The sequence below is a fragment of the Dioscorea cayenensis genome, unplaced genomic scaffold, assembly GCF_009730915.1.
Source record: "Dioscorea cayenensis subsp. rotundata cultivar TDr96_F1 unplaced genomic scaffold, TDr96_F1_v2_PseudoChromosome.rev07_lg8_w22 25.fasta BLBR01000075.1, whole genome shotgun sequence".
NCBI classification, from domain to species: domain Eukaryota; kingdom Viridiplantae; phylum Streptophyta; class Magnoliopsida; order Dioscoreales; family Dioscoreaceae; genus Dioscorea; species Dioscorea cayenensis.
The window spans coordinates 363,025-380,907 of record NW_024086466.1 but is presented as its reverse complement, the minus strand read 5'-3'; the positions used below and the strand labels follow the sequence as shown (position 1 = coordinate 380,907).

At 34.3% G+C, this 17,883-nt stretch overlaps 3 protein-coding genes across 4 annotated transcripts; 1 reads left to right on the top strand and 2 right to left on the bottom strand.

The window, feature by feature from the left end:
- Nucleotides 1-1,994: 1,994 nt before the first annotated feature.
- LOC120253433 (QWRF motif-containing protein 2) lies at nt 1,995-8,343 on the top strand. 2 transcript variants are annotated; one of them, XM_039261785.1, is made up of 6 exons: nt 1,999-3,361; nt 5,250-5,369; nt 5,990-6,106; nt 6,198-6,287; nt 7,768-7,875; nt 7,955-8,343. In XM_039261785.1, the coding sequence occupies exons 1-6, from the start codon at nt 2,177-2,179 to the stop codon at nt 8,021-8,023; spliced, it is 1,689 nt and encodes a 562-aa protein (XP_039117719.1). In that variant the 5' UTR covers nt 1,999-2,176; the 3' UTR covers nt 8,024-8,343. The 2 variants fall into 2 exon arrangements, with proteins under 2 accessions (XP_039117720.1, XP_039117719.1); XM_039261786.1 differs by lacking the exons at nt 7,768-7,875; nt 7,955-8,343 and having other exon boundaries at nt 1,995-3,361; nt 5,958-6,106; nt 6,198-6,289.
- Nucleotides 8,344-9,202: 859 nt separating this feature from the next.
- On the bottom strand, nt 9,203-10,110 carry LOC120253408 (LOB domain-containing protein 38-like). The gene is made up of 2 exons (XM_039261750.1): nt 9,782-10,110; nt 9,203-9,696 (listed from the first exon to the last, which is right to left on the bottom strand). The coding sequence occupies exons 1-2, from the start codon at nt 9,963-9,965 to the stop codon at nt 9,428-9,430; spliced, it is 453 nt and encodes a 150-aa protein (XP_039117684.1). The 5' UTR covers nt 9,966-10,110; the 3' UTR covers nt 9,203-9,427.
- A 2,048-nt stretch (nt 10,111-12,158) lies between these two features.
- LOC120253406 (queuosine salvage protein-like) lies at nt 12,159-17,197 on the bottom strand. The gene is made up of 7 exons (XM_039261746.1): nt 16,986-17,197; nt 15,195-15,338; nt 14,733-14,831; nt 14,466-14,542; nt 14,114-14,222; nt 13,647-13,975; nt 12,159-12,477 (listed from the first exon to the last, which is right to left on the bottom strand). Exons 1-7 carry the CDS (start codon nt 17,053-17,055, stop codon nt 12,385-12,387), a joined length of 921 nt encoding a protein of 306 aa, XP_039117680.1. The 5' UTR covers nt 17,056-17,197; the 3' UTR covers nt 12,159-12,384.
- Nucleotides 17,198-17,883: the final 686 nt, after the last annotated feature.

Genomic DNA, 17,883 nt, shown 5'->3' with positions numbered 1-17,883 from the left:
AGTTTTTATGAGTAATGACAAACCGATTCCTCATCTCCCATTTGGTAAGGAAATGAATTACCATTCTCTTATTGTGGAGGTGATATTTTTAAGTTTTTTTTAAGGTATATTTTTGCTTTTTATATAAAAAACGTTTCGCTTTTAATTTAATTTTTTACATATCGATAAAATTTTTATTTCTTCACAACCAAATGTTCCCATATCTCCTAATGTTGGAATTCCAAAACATTCAGACTTCATACATAGAGATTGTAAAATTTGAGTTACCCAAAATAATTCTAAATATAAGCGGCTCAAAAACATCGCATAGAATAAGTGACCTGTATTCCTGATTGCAACAAATAAATAAAACTTAACAAGAGAGTTAGAATCTCCCTATCTCTTTAGTTAAATGTTTCAAAAAAGTTCTTATTTGTTTTTATTATTTATTTTCCTTCTAACCACATCCATGTTTATTTTAGATTCATCATGTTAATTTAAATCTAATTTGGATTTCATGATAATTTAAAACTAAATAAATTTTAATAACTATAATGGTCTATAACATTATTGATTTGAATCCTATATTAATTACGTATTTTGGAGAATGATTTATGAAGTTAATCGTGTGATGGGAAGAATTATATATAAACTAGCACCATGGGTCTTGATCTAACGTTCTCATGAATATTAAGTTTCATCAGTAGAGAGAACCGATTGATTAGAAGAGCCTTGGTTTTTTCAAGTGCAGTCTTTGATCAGATGTAAATCTCAGTCTCTTTGTTATTTTGCCTAATTTGTTATAACTGAAGGTAAGTAATCATGCTTTCTCTATTATTTAATTATACCATCATTGTAGAAGTTGTTCTTTGATTTTTATATAATACAATATATTTAGATGTTTAGATGTCGTATACAATACTCTGATTAAAATTTCATTTCATTTTATTTTTTAAAATAACAGTTTATTTATTCAAATTTTCTTTCATCATTTCATAAGGAAAATATTATCTTTTTTTTATAATATAATAAATCTATTAAGTTCGGAGGCCATTTTCTCATTTCTTAATTATATTAATTTGTACAAATTGTATCATCATTTTCTCAACTTCAAGTGTTATTTAATCAATATTTATTGACAAAAATAAATAAGCCCCACCCAATACCAAACCGTCCATTAAAAAAATAATATTATTATTAAATTAAGCTTAACGGGTCCAACCCGTTTATACACACTTTAGTCCACTTTATCTCAACTTACACCCAAGTTACGCCCCTCCCGTTGCTCATACCTTATTTGTATAACTTCTTTGCAAATACCACCCTTAACTCTTGAAATTTCTGATTAATTTTCTTATATGCCCAATAAAATCTCATAATTCATTTATATCTCAAAAACCCACTAGGTTTTTTTTTTTAAAACTTTCCACCCCTTTCACCTTTGTTCATCACTTAATAATTTTTCATATTTAAATTTGTATTATTATTAAAAAAAATTCTCCCATTTGTAATCTATTATAATAGTTAATAATAACAATTTTAAAATTACCCAATGCCTGAAGAGAGAAGCTAGAGGGTTCTATCTCTAGCATTCATCACAATCTGAAGTTGTTGGAGACTCATTCGGATGTTACCAACAGAATTGTTGTCGATGAGGAGAATCTAATTCAACCGGAGGGCTAGTTACGTGCTTCTCTTTTCAAGGTTCTCCATGCGGCGGGAGATGTCTTACGATGTTGTTTCTTTTTCTTTAAGAGCATTTGTGTTTTGCAGGAGATGTTCAATCTACTTCTAATAGATGTTTTGTAATTTTTCTTTACGGTTGATGAATGTTGTTTATCCATTTTTTTTTAAAAAATAATAATAATTTAAAAAAAATGAAAACAAAAAGCTATTATTATTATTATATGAGGAAAGAACGGTATTTACAAGAACTCCCTAATTATATAAAGTATATAAATAATAGTCCTCGGGTCTTTCGCTCTCTTGAAAGCTAAAATTATTTAAAACCCCTAAAAAATCTACTGATTTGAAAAGCACCCTTCTCCTTCTATCTTAGAGAAGCAGCAAGCTACCTCACTCTCGAAAACCACTCCCCATCTCTCTCTTTCTCTCTCTCTCGCCGGCGAGCGATGCCCCCAGATCGAAGCCGGAGAAAGCGCCCAATCCCCGAGATCTAACCCTAGAGATCGCCGCCATGGTCGCCGCCGCTCGAGATCCCGTTCTCCGGCCCCCTCTCATCCCGTCCGAGAAGGACAATGCCGCTCCCTCTCGCCGCCCCAAGAGCAAGGAGATCCCTTCTCGTTACTCCTCCTCGTCGTCTTCATCTTCGTCGTCGTCGTCTTCCTCCGGTCGTCGTTTCCCCTCTCCTCTTCTCACGCCTGCGACCCCCGCCCGGCCGGCTACCCCCAAGAGGTCCCACTCTGTCGACCGTGCCCGCCCCTCCACCCCCAATGCCGGAACCTCCTCCGCCGCCCGGGCCCTCTGCACCACTACTCGCAGCCTCTCCGTCTCCTTCCAGGGCGAATCGTTTTTCTACCAGACATCCAAGGCCAAGGCTGCGTCCCCTAGCCCCGCCCGTAAGTCTACCCCCGAGCGCCGCCGGCCCTCTTCCACCGTGGCCACACCGTCGGAGAACTCCAAGCCCTTTGAACACCATCGGTGGCCCGCCGCGAGGCCTCGGCAATCGAATCCGCTGGCGAGAAGCTTAGATTGCTCGTTGAACCATAAAGAGCCCGTACTCGCTGCTGTTCGATTGCTGAATCAGTTCGAGGACACTACTCGGAGGGCTTCGTTTGATGGCGGGGAGTTCTCTGCGTCTTCGGATACTGATAGTGTTTCGTCGGGGAGTAATTCGGGTGTTCAGGAATCACGGCCGAAGGCTTTGCCGCGCGGCATTAGCGTGCCTGCGAGGTTCTGGCAGGAGACGAACAGCCGGCTTCGCCGGTTGCCCCAACCAGGAACCCCATTGTCATCGTCTCCGATCTCTAGAACTCCGGTTGTGCCGCCTAATCTTGCTAATGTGAAGAGATCATTGGTGGATAGTCCGTTGTCATCTCCCCGCACAGTGTCTTCCCCATTACGTGGGCCTGCGAGGCCATCTTCACCTAGCAAGCTTGCAGCTTCTCCTTCATTGAGGGGGACTGCGAGTCCATTGAAGACGAGGGGGAGTGTGGTTTCGGGATCGAATGTGATTGTGCAGCAGTCAGGGAATGCACCTTCCATTTTAAGCTTTGCAGCAGAGGTCAGGAGGGCAAAGAAGGGGGAGAATAGGATTGAAGAAGCTCATATGTTGAGGTTGTTTCATAATCGGCAGCTTCAATGGCGATGGGTGAATGCGAGGGCCGGTGCTGCACTCTTGCTGCAGAGACTTACTGCAGAGGTACTTTTAAGATTGATAGTTGTTAATTTTGTGTAGTTTCATGTCTTTACTTGCTATAGTTGTAGAAATTGATTTGTCTGATAAACAACTCATGGCTGTTTAGTATTTTCCATATTTTGCAATCTTTTTCATTGTGATTGTTCAATTCCTGCAAATGGCGTGATATAACTATCAGCTTGGCAAATTCAGTGCTCTGGTGCTCGTGATATGCGAAGTGGCCCTTTGTTTTAAAAATTAAGTTGCTTGGTCATTTTTGAAAAATGATTTACTGTTTAACACTATTTTTATATTCACTAGCGTGAACTAATATTAGTCTGTTGATCAATATTAATGTTTTGATACTCATCTGTCTGTCATGATTGGCTCTTATATTGCTCATCCCTGCTAAAAGTAAATGAAAAAACTGGTCTGTTGGTGACCTTCTGATTCTCATCTTTATTCTTCAATCCAGTGGGAGAATTGACTAGCCATTCTTTATTAACGTTCATCTTGTTATCTTTTCAGCCCATTTGCATTCATGGAGATTTAGGTGGAACTCATTTTTGATGATGAGACTTGTTTATAGTTCCTTCCGTAAAAGCATTCTCACTGTTCTTTCCATTCCCACGGATGATTCTTTTGCTAATCCATGCATTTTGTGATATAAATGCTTTTAAGATGCCAGTTAATGTAATCAATCATTCAATGTATTCTCTTTGACTTCATTCTTTCATGTTGCCGCAACATACAAAAAATGTTTCTGCAGATGAACATTTTCCGACTTATAAATTCCATAAGCCGATGCTTTTACCACATTATGTTCTTATAGATGATTTTGGTTTTGTTGTGATTAATCAGTAGATTGTTGCTGGTAAAAAAAATAAAGAATACATGAATTTCATAACATGCCAGATGATAAACATTTTCTTTGTTAATTCTGTAACATGCCAGATAATAGACCTTTCCGTTGTTAATTCTATAACATGTCAGACAAGAAACCTTTTCTTTGTCAATTCTATTTATCCCTTATTCACTCATGTACTAATGCATGTTCTCTATGTCCAACGTTGCTTTGATAAGTCAAGGTTTGAACCAGTTGGCAGGCATATTCCCCTTGTTGATCCCTTTGGTATCTTAGTCTCCGACTTGCATTTTGTAGTATTCTGTATTTGTTTGCTAAAGATGCTTTATATACTAATTCAAAAACTATTCTAAGTTTGTGTCAAGGCATCAATGCATATCCTTGTAATATTGATTTTTGAACTCCAAAATACAAACTCATTTTCGCCTCCATACAGTTGTATCAGAACAGTTCTTTAAAAGAAAATATTCCCAGACCTACCCATTGTTGGTGATTTCTATCATTGATTTGACATTTAATTTGAAGCAATATCATGCTGTGGTGGTTCTTGGCAAAGTTTCCATTTAATCATGTTCTTCATACTCAAACTGAACGAGATTTACCTTGTATTTTTCGTATTTTCTGTTGTTCTCCTCATAAGGAAACACACTTTTTATTGCAGTTCTCCACTTTTTGACATGTTCTATCTAAAGTCCTTCCTCCTAGACACCATTCTGATTTTCTTGTTCCTCTGAATTGATTCTGAGTTGTATTCCCTTAATAAAATATATTCCTTCATATCAGGGGAAAATGATTTCATCTTGAATGTTTTTAATACCTCTTAGGTTTTGTTGAAGGCAGGTTGATTAAAGTAATTAATAGTGTAGCATCAATATATCAGTATGCATTAGTTCTGCTAGATGCAAATATGAAGATTCTTATTATTATTTTTTTTTATAATATATTATTTAGATAACCTGTAGTTAGTTCTTCCCTGGATTAATTCGTGTATTGTGTATTTTGGCAGTATGCAATCTAACTGTCTGCTGATTATTTGATCTGTGTCAGAAAAATGTATTTAATGCGTGGATAACCATCTCTGGTTTGCGTGATTCTCTCACCCTTAAACGGATCAAGCTTCATCTGCTGAGACAAAATGTAAAATTAATTTCGATTCTGAAGGGACAGGTAAAGCTTTTGCTTTCATCCTATCTCATCTTTATCAGTAAACTTTCTTTTTTGAATAGCATATTCTTTAGTTTGATTTTTGTCCACGTCTGGCACATTGTTTCAGTATTTGATGCCCTCATTTTGCCTTCAGGATATTAGTATTGCATGTATGCTCATTTTTTTACTTATCTATGATAATGAATGGACTCTGTTTTCTATGTATAATGCTCGAGGAGGTTATGCATGTTTGTGTGTTTGGTGGGGTTTAAGGATTTTTTACTGTTTTTTTATATTTATTTATTATTATTATTTACCTATGTCAAAAGTAAGTCATTGCTGATACCAAGGATAAATATATCTTTAGCGGTGTTGTCATAATATAATGTTTTACATGAATCAATATTCATGCTGCAGTTTGTGATTGATCTGTGTTGAGAATATTCTTAAAGGCAATTCATATATAAATTACATGCTCGACCTAGTATGAAAAACAATTCAAAATGAAAATGCACCTCTGCTTTGAAATCTTTCACAGCTCTATTGATTTTCTTTGCATCTTGTTTGATGATATTGTTTGTGTATTTTTCTAATTTTGTAAAGTTTCAGGTTCTTAATATTGCCATATTTCAAAATTGCAGATGGCCTATCTTGAAGATTGGTCATTATTGGACAGAGAGCATTCTAGTTCCTTGTCAGGAGCTATTGAGGCATTAAAAGCTAGCACTCTTCGCCTTCCAATTGTTGGTGGAGCAAGGGTGTGTTTTGTCAGGTTTCAGATGCTAGTAGTAACTAAATCCAATTACATAGTAACCCTTGCTAAAACTATAAACTTTATTGTTCAATCAGGCTGATATCCAAGAAGTTAAAGATGCTGTTGGTTCTGCAGTTGATATAATGCAATCAATGGGATCATCGATATGCTCTCTGTTGTCAAAGGTTGGTACCTTTGATTTTGTCGTTGTATTTTCATAAATTTGAGATGCTTACTATTGACTAATGTGCTTGCTCATTCAATTTGTGGGTTTTTTTTCTTCTTCTTTCTTTTTGTGAATTTTCAGTAAAATGTTTTTATACAGATAAGTTCTTCCATCATAGTTTATATTAGATACAACTTGTCGAAAGCTCTGTGATGTTTGAACATGACATAAATTTCAGAGTGAGTGTAATCGAGCGACTTAAATCTCCTAATTCCTGAGCCCTAACCAGTAACCACACATATAAGATGAATTTGAATTTGTGGAATTTGAATTTGCCAAAGTACATCTCCCGAGAAGAATCAAGCTGAATGGCCTGCTATGGTGCAAAAAATGAATCCATACGTGCACAATAAACCAAGCTGAAGTGAAGTCAAGCAGGCCTCTCTTGCTATATGCATACAAATTTCCCTCTCAAGCTGTACTGATCCTGGCTTACATAGGAGACCTCTGAACTCCAGAAATAAGTCCCTGCAGACTTGAATACCTTGGCTTTCATGTACTCTTTGGGGCAAACTAGCAAAGAACTAGGCAACATCAAAGCCTCAAACCAGAAGGCTGATTAAAACTTGCTGTGTTGCTGGTCCTGTTGGAATGAGATCGGGTGATTGACTGAACTTAACAGGAATTAAAGCTCTCAGAAGTTATAGGCACAAAAAGATTATTAACCCGAAACAGATAGCATAACTCTTTCAAATGGCTTAACTATAACCATGATAGGCTCCAAAGTCCAAACACTAAACAATTAGGTTCTTGGTTTACCTACTAGGTCGTGGAGTTTACTGTATGTTTCTTTGCTTGATAATATTTGCCAAATCACCCTGCATTCCTTTCAGAGCCTTTGCATTTCAGTCTCTTATGTAACAATTTAGTTCCTTGCTTTCATTCCTCCTCTTATGCCTTGTGCTATTTCATGATCCAAAATATAAATTTTTGAGCTGTGAACCATCAATTGCAAAACCCCAGCGCCAGCAGAAGTATCTTACAATCTTCTAGAACACAATTATGGAGTTTTGTTGTGCATGTATGTTATTCATGAGCAGCTGGATGTCTAACCTAGACTTTTTTTGTTCTTGAATTCAAGAATAGGCTGATGAGTCACATGATAATGTCTACTTGTAAGCCATGCCAATATAAGCTTTTGCTGTATGATTATCACTCTATTTAGGTGCCCCAGTAATAGTAAATACTGACAAATAAGTTTTAAAATAACAGCTATTCCATGTTACTTGTTGAGAATGTTTTTGTCTTGCTTGTGGTTGTTAGTACCTGGAAAACAATGTCTTTGTGCATCATCTTTCATAAACCTTGGAACACTTCATGCTAAATGAACTTAATAGTTCAATTTGGCAATATGCTACTATAAATTAATATGTTAGTTTCCTTAATAGTGCATTGGTGTTCTTTAGAATATACATATCTAAAGTAATCTAAATATACAGGTAGAAGGGACGAGCGCCTTGGTGTCGGAACTTGCTAAAGTGGCTGCACAAGAACAAGCTTTGCTGGATCAATCGAAAGACCTCCTATCGACCATTGCAGCTATGCATGTAAGTTCAGCACCCACTGAATGTTTAACTCACACACTGAACTTGATGATCATGATATTCACTACAAACATTTGAACAGGTAAAACAATGTAGCCTGCAAGGTCATATAATACAATTAAACTGCAAACCGACCCAGTTACTGCTGTAGAGAAGACTCATAGCTGCTTTGGTGATTACTAACCACATCAACTGTTCTTTTTCTAACCGAAGATTGCGCACTGGAAGTAATAAAGCAGGATGAATTTTTGGGTTCGAAGTGGCTGTTCCAATTCTTCGTATCGATCACACCTAGACCCCGGGTGAGTGTATTTTTGTATGCACATTATCACAGAAATGTCCATTTACCCTCAAGGTTTTATGGTAGATGTACACAGATTACTTCTATGCTGATCAAAGGAAATCTAATGTATATATGCATTACTCTCTTTCTTGCCTTTATTTATATAATATTAATCTTATGATATATCACCGAATGTTCTAATTCTTGTCATGATGGTTTCTTTAAGTTCAAATGTATGTTCACTCTTCTTTCATGTTTTATGTATTGTCCTACATGTGTGATTAAACCATATTCCTTGCATAGTTGCATGGAATCAAGTAGTCTCAACTCTAAACAGAGAAAAATCAACTACATAAGATGTCTTTTGAAAGCCAAGGGCTCACATGAGTTTTGGCTCCATGATGGTATGAAAGGGCAAATGCTCTCGTTCTTGTATAAGATCCTCAACAAGAAGAGAAGATAGGATTATGAGCATTATCTCATTTCAACCTAGCAAGTTGAGATTGGGATGCTTCCATTCTTTCACAAAGTGATGAGAATCATGATGATTGGATTTTTGAACTGGTTATGATAATATATATAAATTTAATTTTAATAATTATCAAACTCATATTTATAAAGATTCACTTGTCATATATAAATAAAAGAAAATTCAAAATAAAATAATGCTAAAAAACTATTATATGATTTATATCACAAAGGTAGATTTATTTTTTACTTTCACATGAATTTGAAATCATGTACATATTTTTAGAGTATATCTTTCATGAGATTTGAGATTTAGGGTTTAGGGTTCCCATTTAAAAGAAATCAAAGATTTAAATAGGTGTGAAGTGCAGCTGCAAGTTTAACAAACATCTGTGTCTTCATCTTGCATGAGGTTTGAGATTCGATGTTGTATTTTTTCTGAAATGATTACCTTATGTAAAGGGTACCAATAGACTAAAAAATCATTGGTTGTTCATATTTTAGACTTTTGGTTTATAAAAAATTATCTTAATAAAAAAAAAACTAAAATTTAACTTGATTTAAATTTATTATTTAAAATTAAGACAAATATTTTTATGAATTATTTATAAGCGATTTTCTTTTAAACAACCGATCCACAAATGGATGCTAAAATGTTAAATTACATAAAAAGAAAATTTCCCGCCGGCTCATAAATAAAAGCGGGAACTCGTCACCCAAAAAAGTGACCAACATTTGTACCCACGCACGCACGAGCGCCATCTATAAAACCCCGGTTCAACTCCACAAGCGCCCGGAGAAACCTCAGACGAAGAGATTCAAAAGCCTCGGAGGAATCCGACGATCGCCACCGCCGTCGATCTCCGAGCTCATCGTACCCGACTTCTCCAGCGATCCACCGAGGCTGGAGAGATCGAGATCGGAGGAGATCGGCTTCGGGGCGCCGCCTCGGAGCACGGTCTCGACGGCGGCCTCGCAGAGATCCCAGTTCCCGGTCAAAAGAAGCCCCACTGCGCCGCTCACCGGGTTCACCGTCCTCCCACACGCCTCATAGAGCAGCGATCGGAAGAGATCTTGAAAAGAAGCGGTAACAAGGTAAGGATCCATGATCGAACTCGTGATCTGATCATAGCTAGGGTTAGGGTTAGGGTTTGTTACCAGGTCGATGAGAGTGATCAGTGGCGGTGATGAAGGTCATGAGGCCGGTGCGGCCGAAGAACTTGGCAACGAAAAGGGTGGCGTTGCCCTGCTCTTCGGCGCCATAGATCCAGTCGATGCTTGCTCGCAGCGCGCACTCCTCGCTGCAGCCCTTGCGCAGCACCCGGCAGCCATTGCAGCTCATGCTGTCATCCACGCACAGCCGTCCGATCTCCTTCCAATCCGAATCTCGAGGTAGACCCTCTCCTTTTTTTTAAAAAAAAATTATTTATTTTTTTTTGTTAATTTTGTATGAATTATTATAAATGATTTTGTTGGCTTGGAGAGCACGGAGTAAAGAGAGGTGAGACTCTGGAGAGGATGTTGATATATAGAGAGCAGGGAGTAGAGTGGCGTTGTTTATTATTATTATTATTATTATTATTATTATTATATATGGGTTGGTAGTGGTCGATGACTCAATGGTCAAGTGACTAGTAGTCACTATTTATTTAATTTTTATAAAACTTTTAATAGATTTATTTTAATTATAATTTGAATGACAGGTGAATTTTATTGATTTTTTTTTGTTAAGAATTATTGGCAAGTCTTATTATTATTTATAGACTATATAGTCATGCTATTGCTATATATATATATATATATATATATATATATATATAGATATTTAAAGTAAAGATGTTTGGGATACTCGAGATTCTGCATTTTGATTATTTTTAATTGTTTGGTTTGTATTCATGAAAAATTATATTTTAAATTAAGGATCAGTTGCTCTATGGCTTCATATTGGTACTATTAAGTGGATAAAAAATTGATGCTTTGAAGGACTGACTCACCAATGACAAGGGTTTGGCTCATTTAAGTAAAGTTTTAGGTATGCATAAAAGCACTAGATAAAAGAAATTTATTTTTATAATATTGTTAGTACTTTAATCAAAATGTACATCAATTATAGTGGTTTGCAAGTTTATTAGGAACAAATTCTTTTGTCATCTAATTCTGAAAAGAAGAAAAAGTATTCTTTATATAGATATCTCATGAGGGACTTTTTGCATTGTGAGTTAAGAGGTTCAAATTTGAGAATTTTCAAATTAAATGCTTAGATATTGCTGAATTACGCCACAGTTTTAATATATTTATATATATTCATGATTTTGTTACTCAATATTAGTTTGAGTGAATATTTAAAATATTTTTAAAATTATTTTGACTTGTCAATATGATACCTAAAACTTTATAATTTTTTAAAGTATAATTTGTTTTCCTCATAGGCAACTATATCCGCAATTGATTTAATAAGCTTTCCCCGCATATTATATATATGGATTGGAATAGAGTATTTCAAATAAAATCTTAATTGAGATACATCTTGGAATATTTTATTTCTTGAAGATAGTGACCTAGACCTAGCACCTAAGACTAAAATGTTGGTTAGTCTTGGTGGTTTGGCTCTTAGTTATTATTATCCGCACTTTATTAGCAACTTGCAATTCGTTAATAATTGTTATTTATTAAGGTGATAATATCATATGTTGACCTGTTTTGGGTTTATATTTATCCATTCATCAAATTCTGGACAGAATACAGGATGGAACAGAAGTTACTTTATATATATATATATATATATATATATATATATATATATATATATATATATATATATATTTATGAAGAATTAGGCCACATGTTTAGACTTAATCTCAAATATTTAGAAAAATTTCCTAACTTTAAGAAGAAGGAGAAGTGCTTATCATTTTGTTATTATTATTTAATTATTTTTGATAGAATGCTTTGTACATAATAAACAATTAGATTGAATCAGGTTGAGCTTGTGATAAATGCATTTTAGATATTAATAATAGAACTAGTGATGGCCAGTGTGACACCAAACCGTAGTTCTGTATTTTTTATCACAAATATAAGTATTTGATTGATAGATAGAAATGGGACAGTTGGGATTGAATTAAACCTCCAACTTGTTGGGATAATCAGGTCACAGGCAGATTCCTCTTGCAAGTGGGCTTGAAAAAGAAAGCATCACAACCTTACAACAACCAGCACATGTCTACATATATTTGTACGGAGATGGTTTTTGTAGTCTACTTAGGCCAACCTTATCTCTTAGTTTATAGAATTCACTCCCAAATTTTAGGGCATGCTATGTTGGTTTCTTATTTGCTTATGTCAATCTTATCCAGAGTGAGTTGTCTGTGTATCATTAACTGTTGTCTTTTAGGTATATAGCTCTCATTATTAAACCATTATTTTACAGAGGATGTGATTGAGTCTATTTTATAAGGGTTGTTAGTATAGTGAAAAACACATTTATTTTAGATCAAATGGATTAAGAGAAATAGACAATTCAGCTCTTCGAAACTCCAGACGGCAAGCAGAGAAATATAAGATCATATGAAGTAATCAAAAGTTAACAATATGTTTTTTTTTTTTTTTGTCTAAAAATTTTGTTGCCCATTATTGGGGCAGCAGCAAAATGTGGTGAAAATGGATGAAAAATTAAAACACAGATAGACATGTCCCCCTGACCATTTTCAAGTTGGAAGAAAGAACAAAAGAGAATGGGTGGTGGTGGTGATGGTGGTGGTTCAGTAGTATATAGATAGTGTGCGATGATGTTTCAAGGATGGATTTTGAACCCCCATCGCCCATAGCCATAGATCAATCTCCACACTCAGGACCTGTTAAAAACACAAACATAAACACAATAGCGGTAGTAAAATAAGCACAGAGTTTATTATAAAGAAAAAGATTTTACTAAAACATGTCATTGTAAACCTCTGCACCTTTCTCCTTTCTTATATGCCTTTGTGTTTTTGTAACAACCAAAAATGATATTATTATACTAAATTATTACGAGAAATTGTTCGTATCATCTCTCAAATTTTCACATTTGATAAAAAAAACCCCTAAACTATTTCATATCCCAAAAAGTTTTTCTTTTTTAACACAATATAATAACTTATTTTTCAATATTTTGTTAGGAATGTCCATTAACAATTTTAAACATAAACACAAAATTGTAAACAAAAAACTCAAATATTAAACATAAAAAATAAATATTTATAAATAAAACAAAATTGAATTTTTAAATAAAATAAACCAATACAGAAACTAAAAAATAAATAAATAAATAAATAACAACATGAGAAATTGAAACGTCAAAAAAATTGTAGGGGATATTTAAAAAATTGCAAAAACTAATAAATAATTTTTTCAAATTATTTAAATCAACAAAACAATTTTCTGTATATTTACTTTTAAACTCCTGTCATCTCAAATATCTTTGTAATGAATATAAATATAATAACTATATACATAGATATATTTTCAAAAAATATATTTAACTTCATAAAATTATATAAAAAAAAAAGTTGGTTTTGTAATCTGTGAAAATCATACGTACGTATGAAACATTAGATGTTTGGGGATGTGAGGTATAACAAACATTTCACTTATTTACTATCAATTATTAGATAATAAACTGTTAATTGAGTTAAAGGTTATATAAATGTAAAGAAATGTTAGATTTTTCAGCAATAATTATAAGAAAGAATTTAGCGAGATATACGGATAATTTTGGGATTTAACTGGACTCTCTGCATGTGCGTGTAATGAACCCCTTAGTTTCACATCCACTTTTATATGGATTTCTTGTGTGCATATAAATGGTGAGGAGAGCATATCACCAAAAAAACTGGTCTAGTGGTGACATATGCCCATCACTAATATACACATAAATAATCCATTTAATAGTAAATGTGAGCCTTAAGGGGTTCATTGCAGTGTGTGCACACTCTCAAGAAGAAATATTAAAACAAAAACATGCAAGAACTCTAATAACATGTACCTGTTTGCCGAATTTTCTTTCAAGGAGCTCCCTCATTTTTTCAACAGCAACAATGGAACAAGCACGAATCTCAACTTCCTGTTCACTACCAGGACTAATTTCATCCTTCGCATCGATAGAGCTCGATAATTCTAGACTGTACCTTAGCACACCCAACTGCCTTAACACAGCTGGTACAATGTAGTCTGCAAATATAGTTACCGAACTTATGTCGTAAAAATACCCGTATCCTTGCCCCTTAAAAGCACCCCATAAGTCAGCTGCAAATATCTGAGCTCTCTTGTACAGGAACACTTGTCTGCCTTTATACAGTGAATGATCCCGGAAACCTGATTACCATGTTTTACAAATCAGAACTCACTGATAGGTACAATAATTACACAATATTTACTTGGCACTTTTAGTTTGTGCGCCTCTAATAATAGTCATTGAATATGTTGGCATGCATTTTTTGTCATTGAATTTACCGGGAAAATGGCGTGCGACAAGTGTGACAAGAGAGACGGCAGACTTCCCACAGGCCTTCACAAGGTTAGCGGCTTCTCCCCCGAAGCTCCTCTCCAGTTCCTGTCCTACCTGATCAAGATGAAGAATGATGTTGAGTTTCACAGCACACTAGTACTGGAAAAGACAATGTTGCGCAAGTGGCATTAACATCACACTTTCAACGATGATAGATACGATGATTGACAATAAAATTAAGGGGCAAAATATTCAGAAATGATCACGAATAACAGGTGATTCACAAAAGGAGGCTTTTATGATCTAACGATTTCAGATAAGGAATGAAAAAAGACCTTGGGTAAAATGGAAAATTACCTCATGCAAGAGACGTACTCGTTCCTCCTCCAATGGAAGCACACGGGGCCATTTCAACAATTGACGCAGTTGAGGACCTGATAAAGAAACCTCTGTTACTATCCTGACTAGTTCATCCATCATAAGAATGTATTTGTATTTTTATTCCTTTTTGGCTTGATAAAAGAAATGGTGTTGAGCCTTGTTTTGCAACAGAAGATATGCTATAATTATGAACACAATTCATAATAAAAACAGAACCTGTAAAACCAAGGGCAGATTGTGTACCAGTATAACTCTGAAGACGGTCTGCATCAAGGGCGGATTTATCATTAAGCAAGGCTGCCTTCAGCTCAGAAGCCAAATGATTATAGTCCAAGTCTTTGTCTATTTAAAATAACAATTGAACAAATCATTTTTAGCATTAACAAAGATGTCAACATTCAAGACAAGAATGATACCAACATCCACAAAAAGAAAGAGCATGCCTCTGGTTTAAGGAAAGGTCAGAAATGGGAAAATAATGTGAATAAATATTACTTTGAAGGAGAACATATTCGATATTTCAACATCAAAAGAAAAGCTGTAACATAGCATGTTTCTTGACAGAAATCACCAAAGAGGAATGCCACACTATGCAAATATTAAAAATAACGTAAATAAAATAATTAGCAGAATGGTCAATTAGAATAGTCTCGAGCATTATCAAACTTGGCATATCAATTTAAATCAAAAGACAGGGAAACATACCTGGCCAGAAGCAGAAATTAAGTGCATCCAGCACAAACAAGTATTGCACAGTAAGTGGTCCATTGTCAAAATAGTGGATCCCTTCAAAATTCCATTCAACTTTCGGAATTGATCCTTGAATGTTATCCACTACTCTCTCAAGTTCTAAACATAAAAAAATCGTTAAATATTAGCAAAATTATCTAAGTTTTAATAATCAGATGATTCAAGAGCTATATGTCAAAAATTAATGATAATATGATCAAGGTTCTCAAAACAAAACGAGTTCTAGAAAAGGGTACTTTAATTGCAAAACAAGTAATGCTATTAACTTCGAAACTTGAAACTGGGGAACTGAAGCAATTGGAAAGTAATTTTAAAATTTGAAATGAACTGAGAACTTCTGTTGATTAAATTCAGAGTACAAATCAAGATCGAGCAAATTCTAGGGCGGTTTCATGACAATGGAAACCAAGAAGCAGAGTCATAACCCAATGAGAAAACAATGTGCCACTTAAAAGTTAGGCCTCAGAATAAGTTTATTATCAACCAAATGAAATGTAGGAGAATAAATTTGAGACAGAAAACTATACATGTATTATTACAAATTTCCTTGTGAGGATATGCCTATAGATAGGTAGATAAAATGATAGAACAAAAATGAAACAACATTAGAAAGACAATATAAAGAACAAGAGAAGCATCAAGCGGAGATGCATAATATAGTACTTATAAATTTACACATCAAATTTTGACCGAAGAGATGATGAATGAGAATAGTCCAATTAACTATTATGAATTAAAGAAATCTATTATCAGGTATTACAAACCATGTTATTGGATGTTCTTACATCATGTCCAGAACATATTGAATTAATCTCTGTCATGCTTATGACATATTAAGCATATCTCATTGAGACTGAAATGGTACAAAAATGGCATACACTACAGTAAACATTAATCAAAGCAAATGGCTGATAAAATAGGAAGTAATTCTTATTTAGTGATAGAGATTGCATGAATCCCCATCAATTGAGATGGTATTCACCAAATGCTTCTATCTCAACAAGTTCTTCCAAACAGAATGACAAGAGCAAAAAAAAAAAAAAAATTAACAAGTGATATCTTTTCCCAAGATTCCGACACAACTGATTTCAACCTTTATTGTCTGTCCATCCCTGAATCCTCAACTAGAATTGAATTCCTGGCTATAAAAGGCTTTCTCCAGCATGTTACAAGCATTTCAAGATAAATTCAATAAATTAATTTATCAGAAATGAATATTATGAGTATCTATCCAGTTCACAAGGCTAATATCTTCACTTTCTCACTTAAAACCCCCACAAAATCCAAAGAGAAAAGGGGGATATATAAATGTATAAGTTTCATACCAAAGAAAACACTCTCATTCTCACACATATAATCTACTCCCAGCAAATACCTCAAAAGGGTTTAGGGTTTTGCATTGGAAACAAATTTCTCATCAAAAACTATGAAAAACAGAAAGATAAAACTGTAAAAAATCAACATAAATCCAAAAAAATCATTAGCTAGCAAAAAAAAAAAAATCCATCAATTTCCAACAGATTCCAAACCTATTTCTCACAATAATCTCAAAAAAAAACAAAAAAACAAAAACAAAAACAAAATACACATTCTCAGAAAACAGTTTCCAAATCCAAACAAACCTCATAAACAACCAACAAAAACCTAGATCTGAGTTAAAAACAACATAAACAAGCAGATCAAAAACCCTAAATCCTAAACCCATGAAAAAAAAAACAAAAAAACAGAACAAGAATGAGAAATCACCTGAAGAATCAACCTTAACATGATTAGAATGGCTAGCAACCCAAGCAGAGCTAATCCGAACTTCTTCCATTCCTCTCCGCTTCTTCTCTTCCGAATTTTTCCCCAAAATTTTCCCAATTTTTTCTCTTTTCCTTCTTTCTCTCTCTCTCTCTCCTCCGCCGTTCTTGGAAACAAACAGATGAGAGAATAGCGATTGAGAACGCGAGAGAGCGAGAGAAAAAAAGAGGGTTTTATAGAGGGGCCTTCAAAGTTTCCCGCTTGGGGGCTACTGAAGATGGTGATGTGAAATGACTGGAATACCCTTTATCGGGAGAACGAGTTTGTTGGCTATTTATGGATATTTTATAGGATTTCACTTGTCCTTGTGTCAGTGAATATATTAAGAGATAAATAGAATTTTGGGTTGGTTGGTTTTTTTTTTTTTTTTTCCAATCTTTGGAATCTGTTTCAATTTCTCATTTTCATATTTTTTTTTAATTAAGAATGTTTTTATTTTTTTATTTTATTTTATTTTTTTTAAAAAATTTACGGGCCAAAATACCGTCTCTCTTTTCTTGTAATAGAGTATTATAATTTCACCAATGAGTTTTTGACCTATTAACACCAGGTCTCTTAAGTAAAGTGTTTATTTTAGTAGAGACCGGAGATCAAACTTTAAAACTCATGTAAGATCAAAATATATATATGTATTGAGATATTAACTCTACATTTAAATATATTTCTAACTTCTCTTAACATGGAGGTGTTTGTCATTTATTTATCAATATATATATATTATAATTTCTAAATTTAAATTTTGAAAATAAGTTTGTTTCTTATTATTTTTCCCCCAATAATTTGGGTGGTTAAATTAAAGGGATGAGTATTGGATTAATAAATTAGATAATAAAGTGGAACG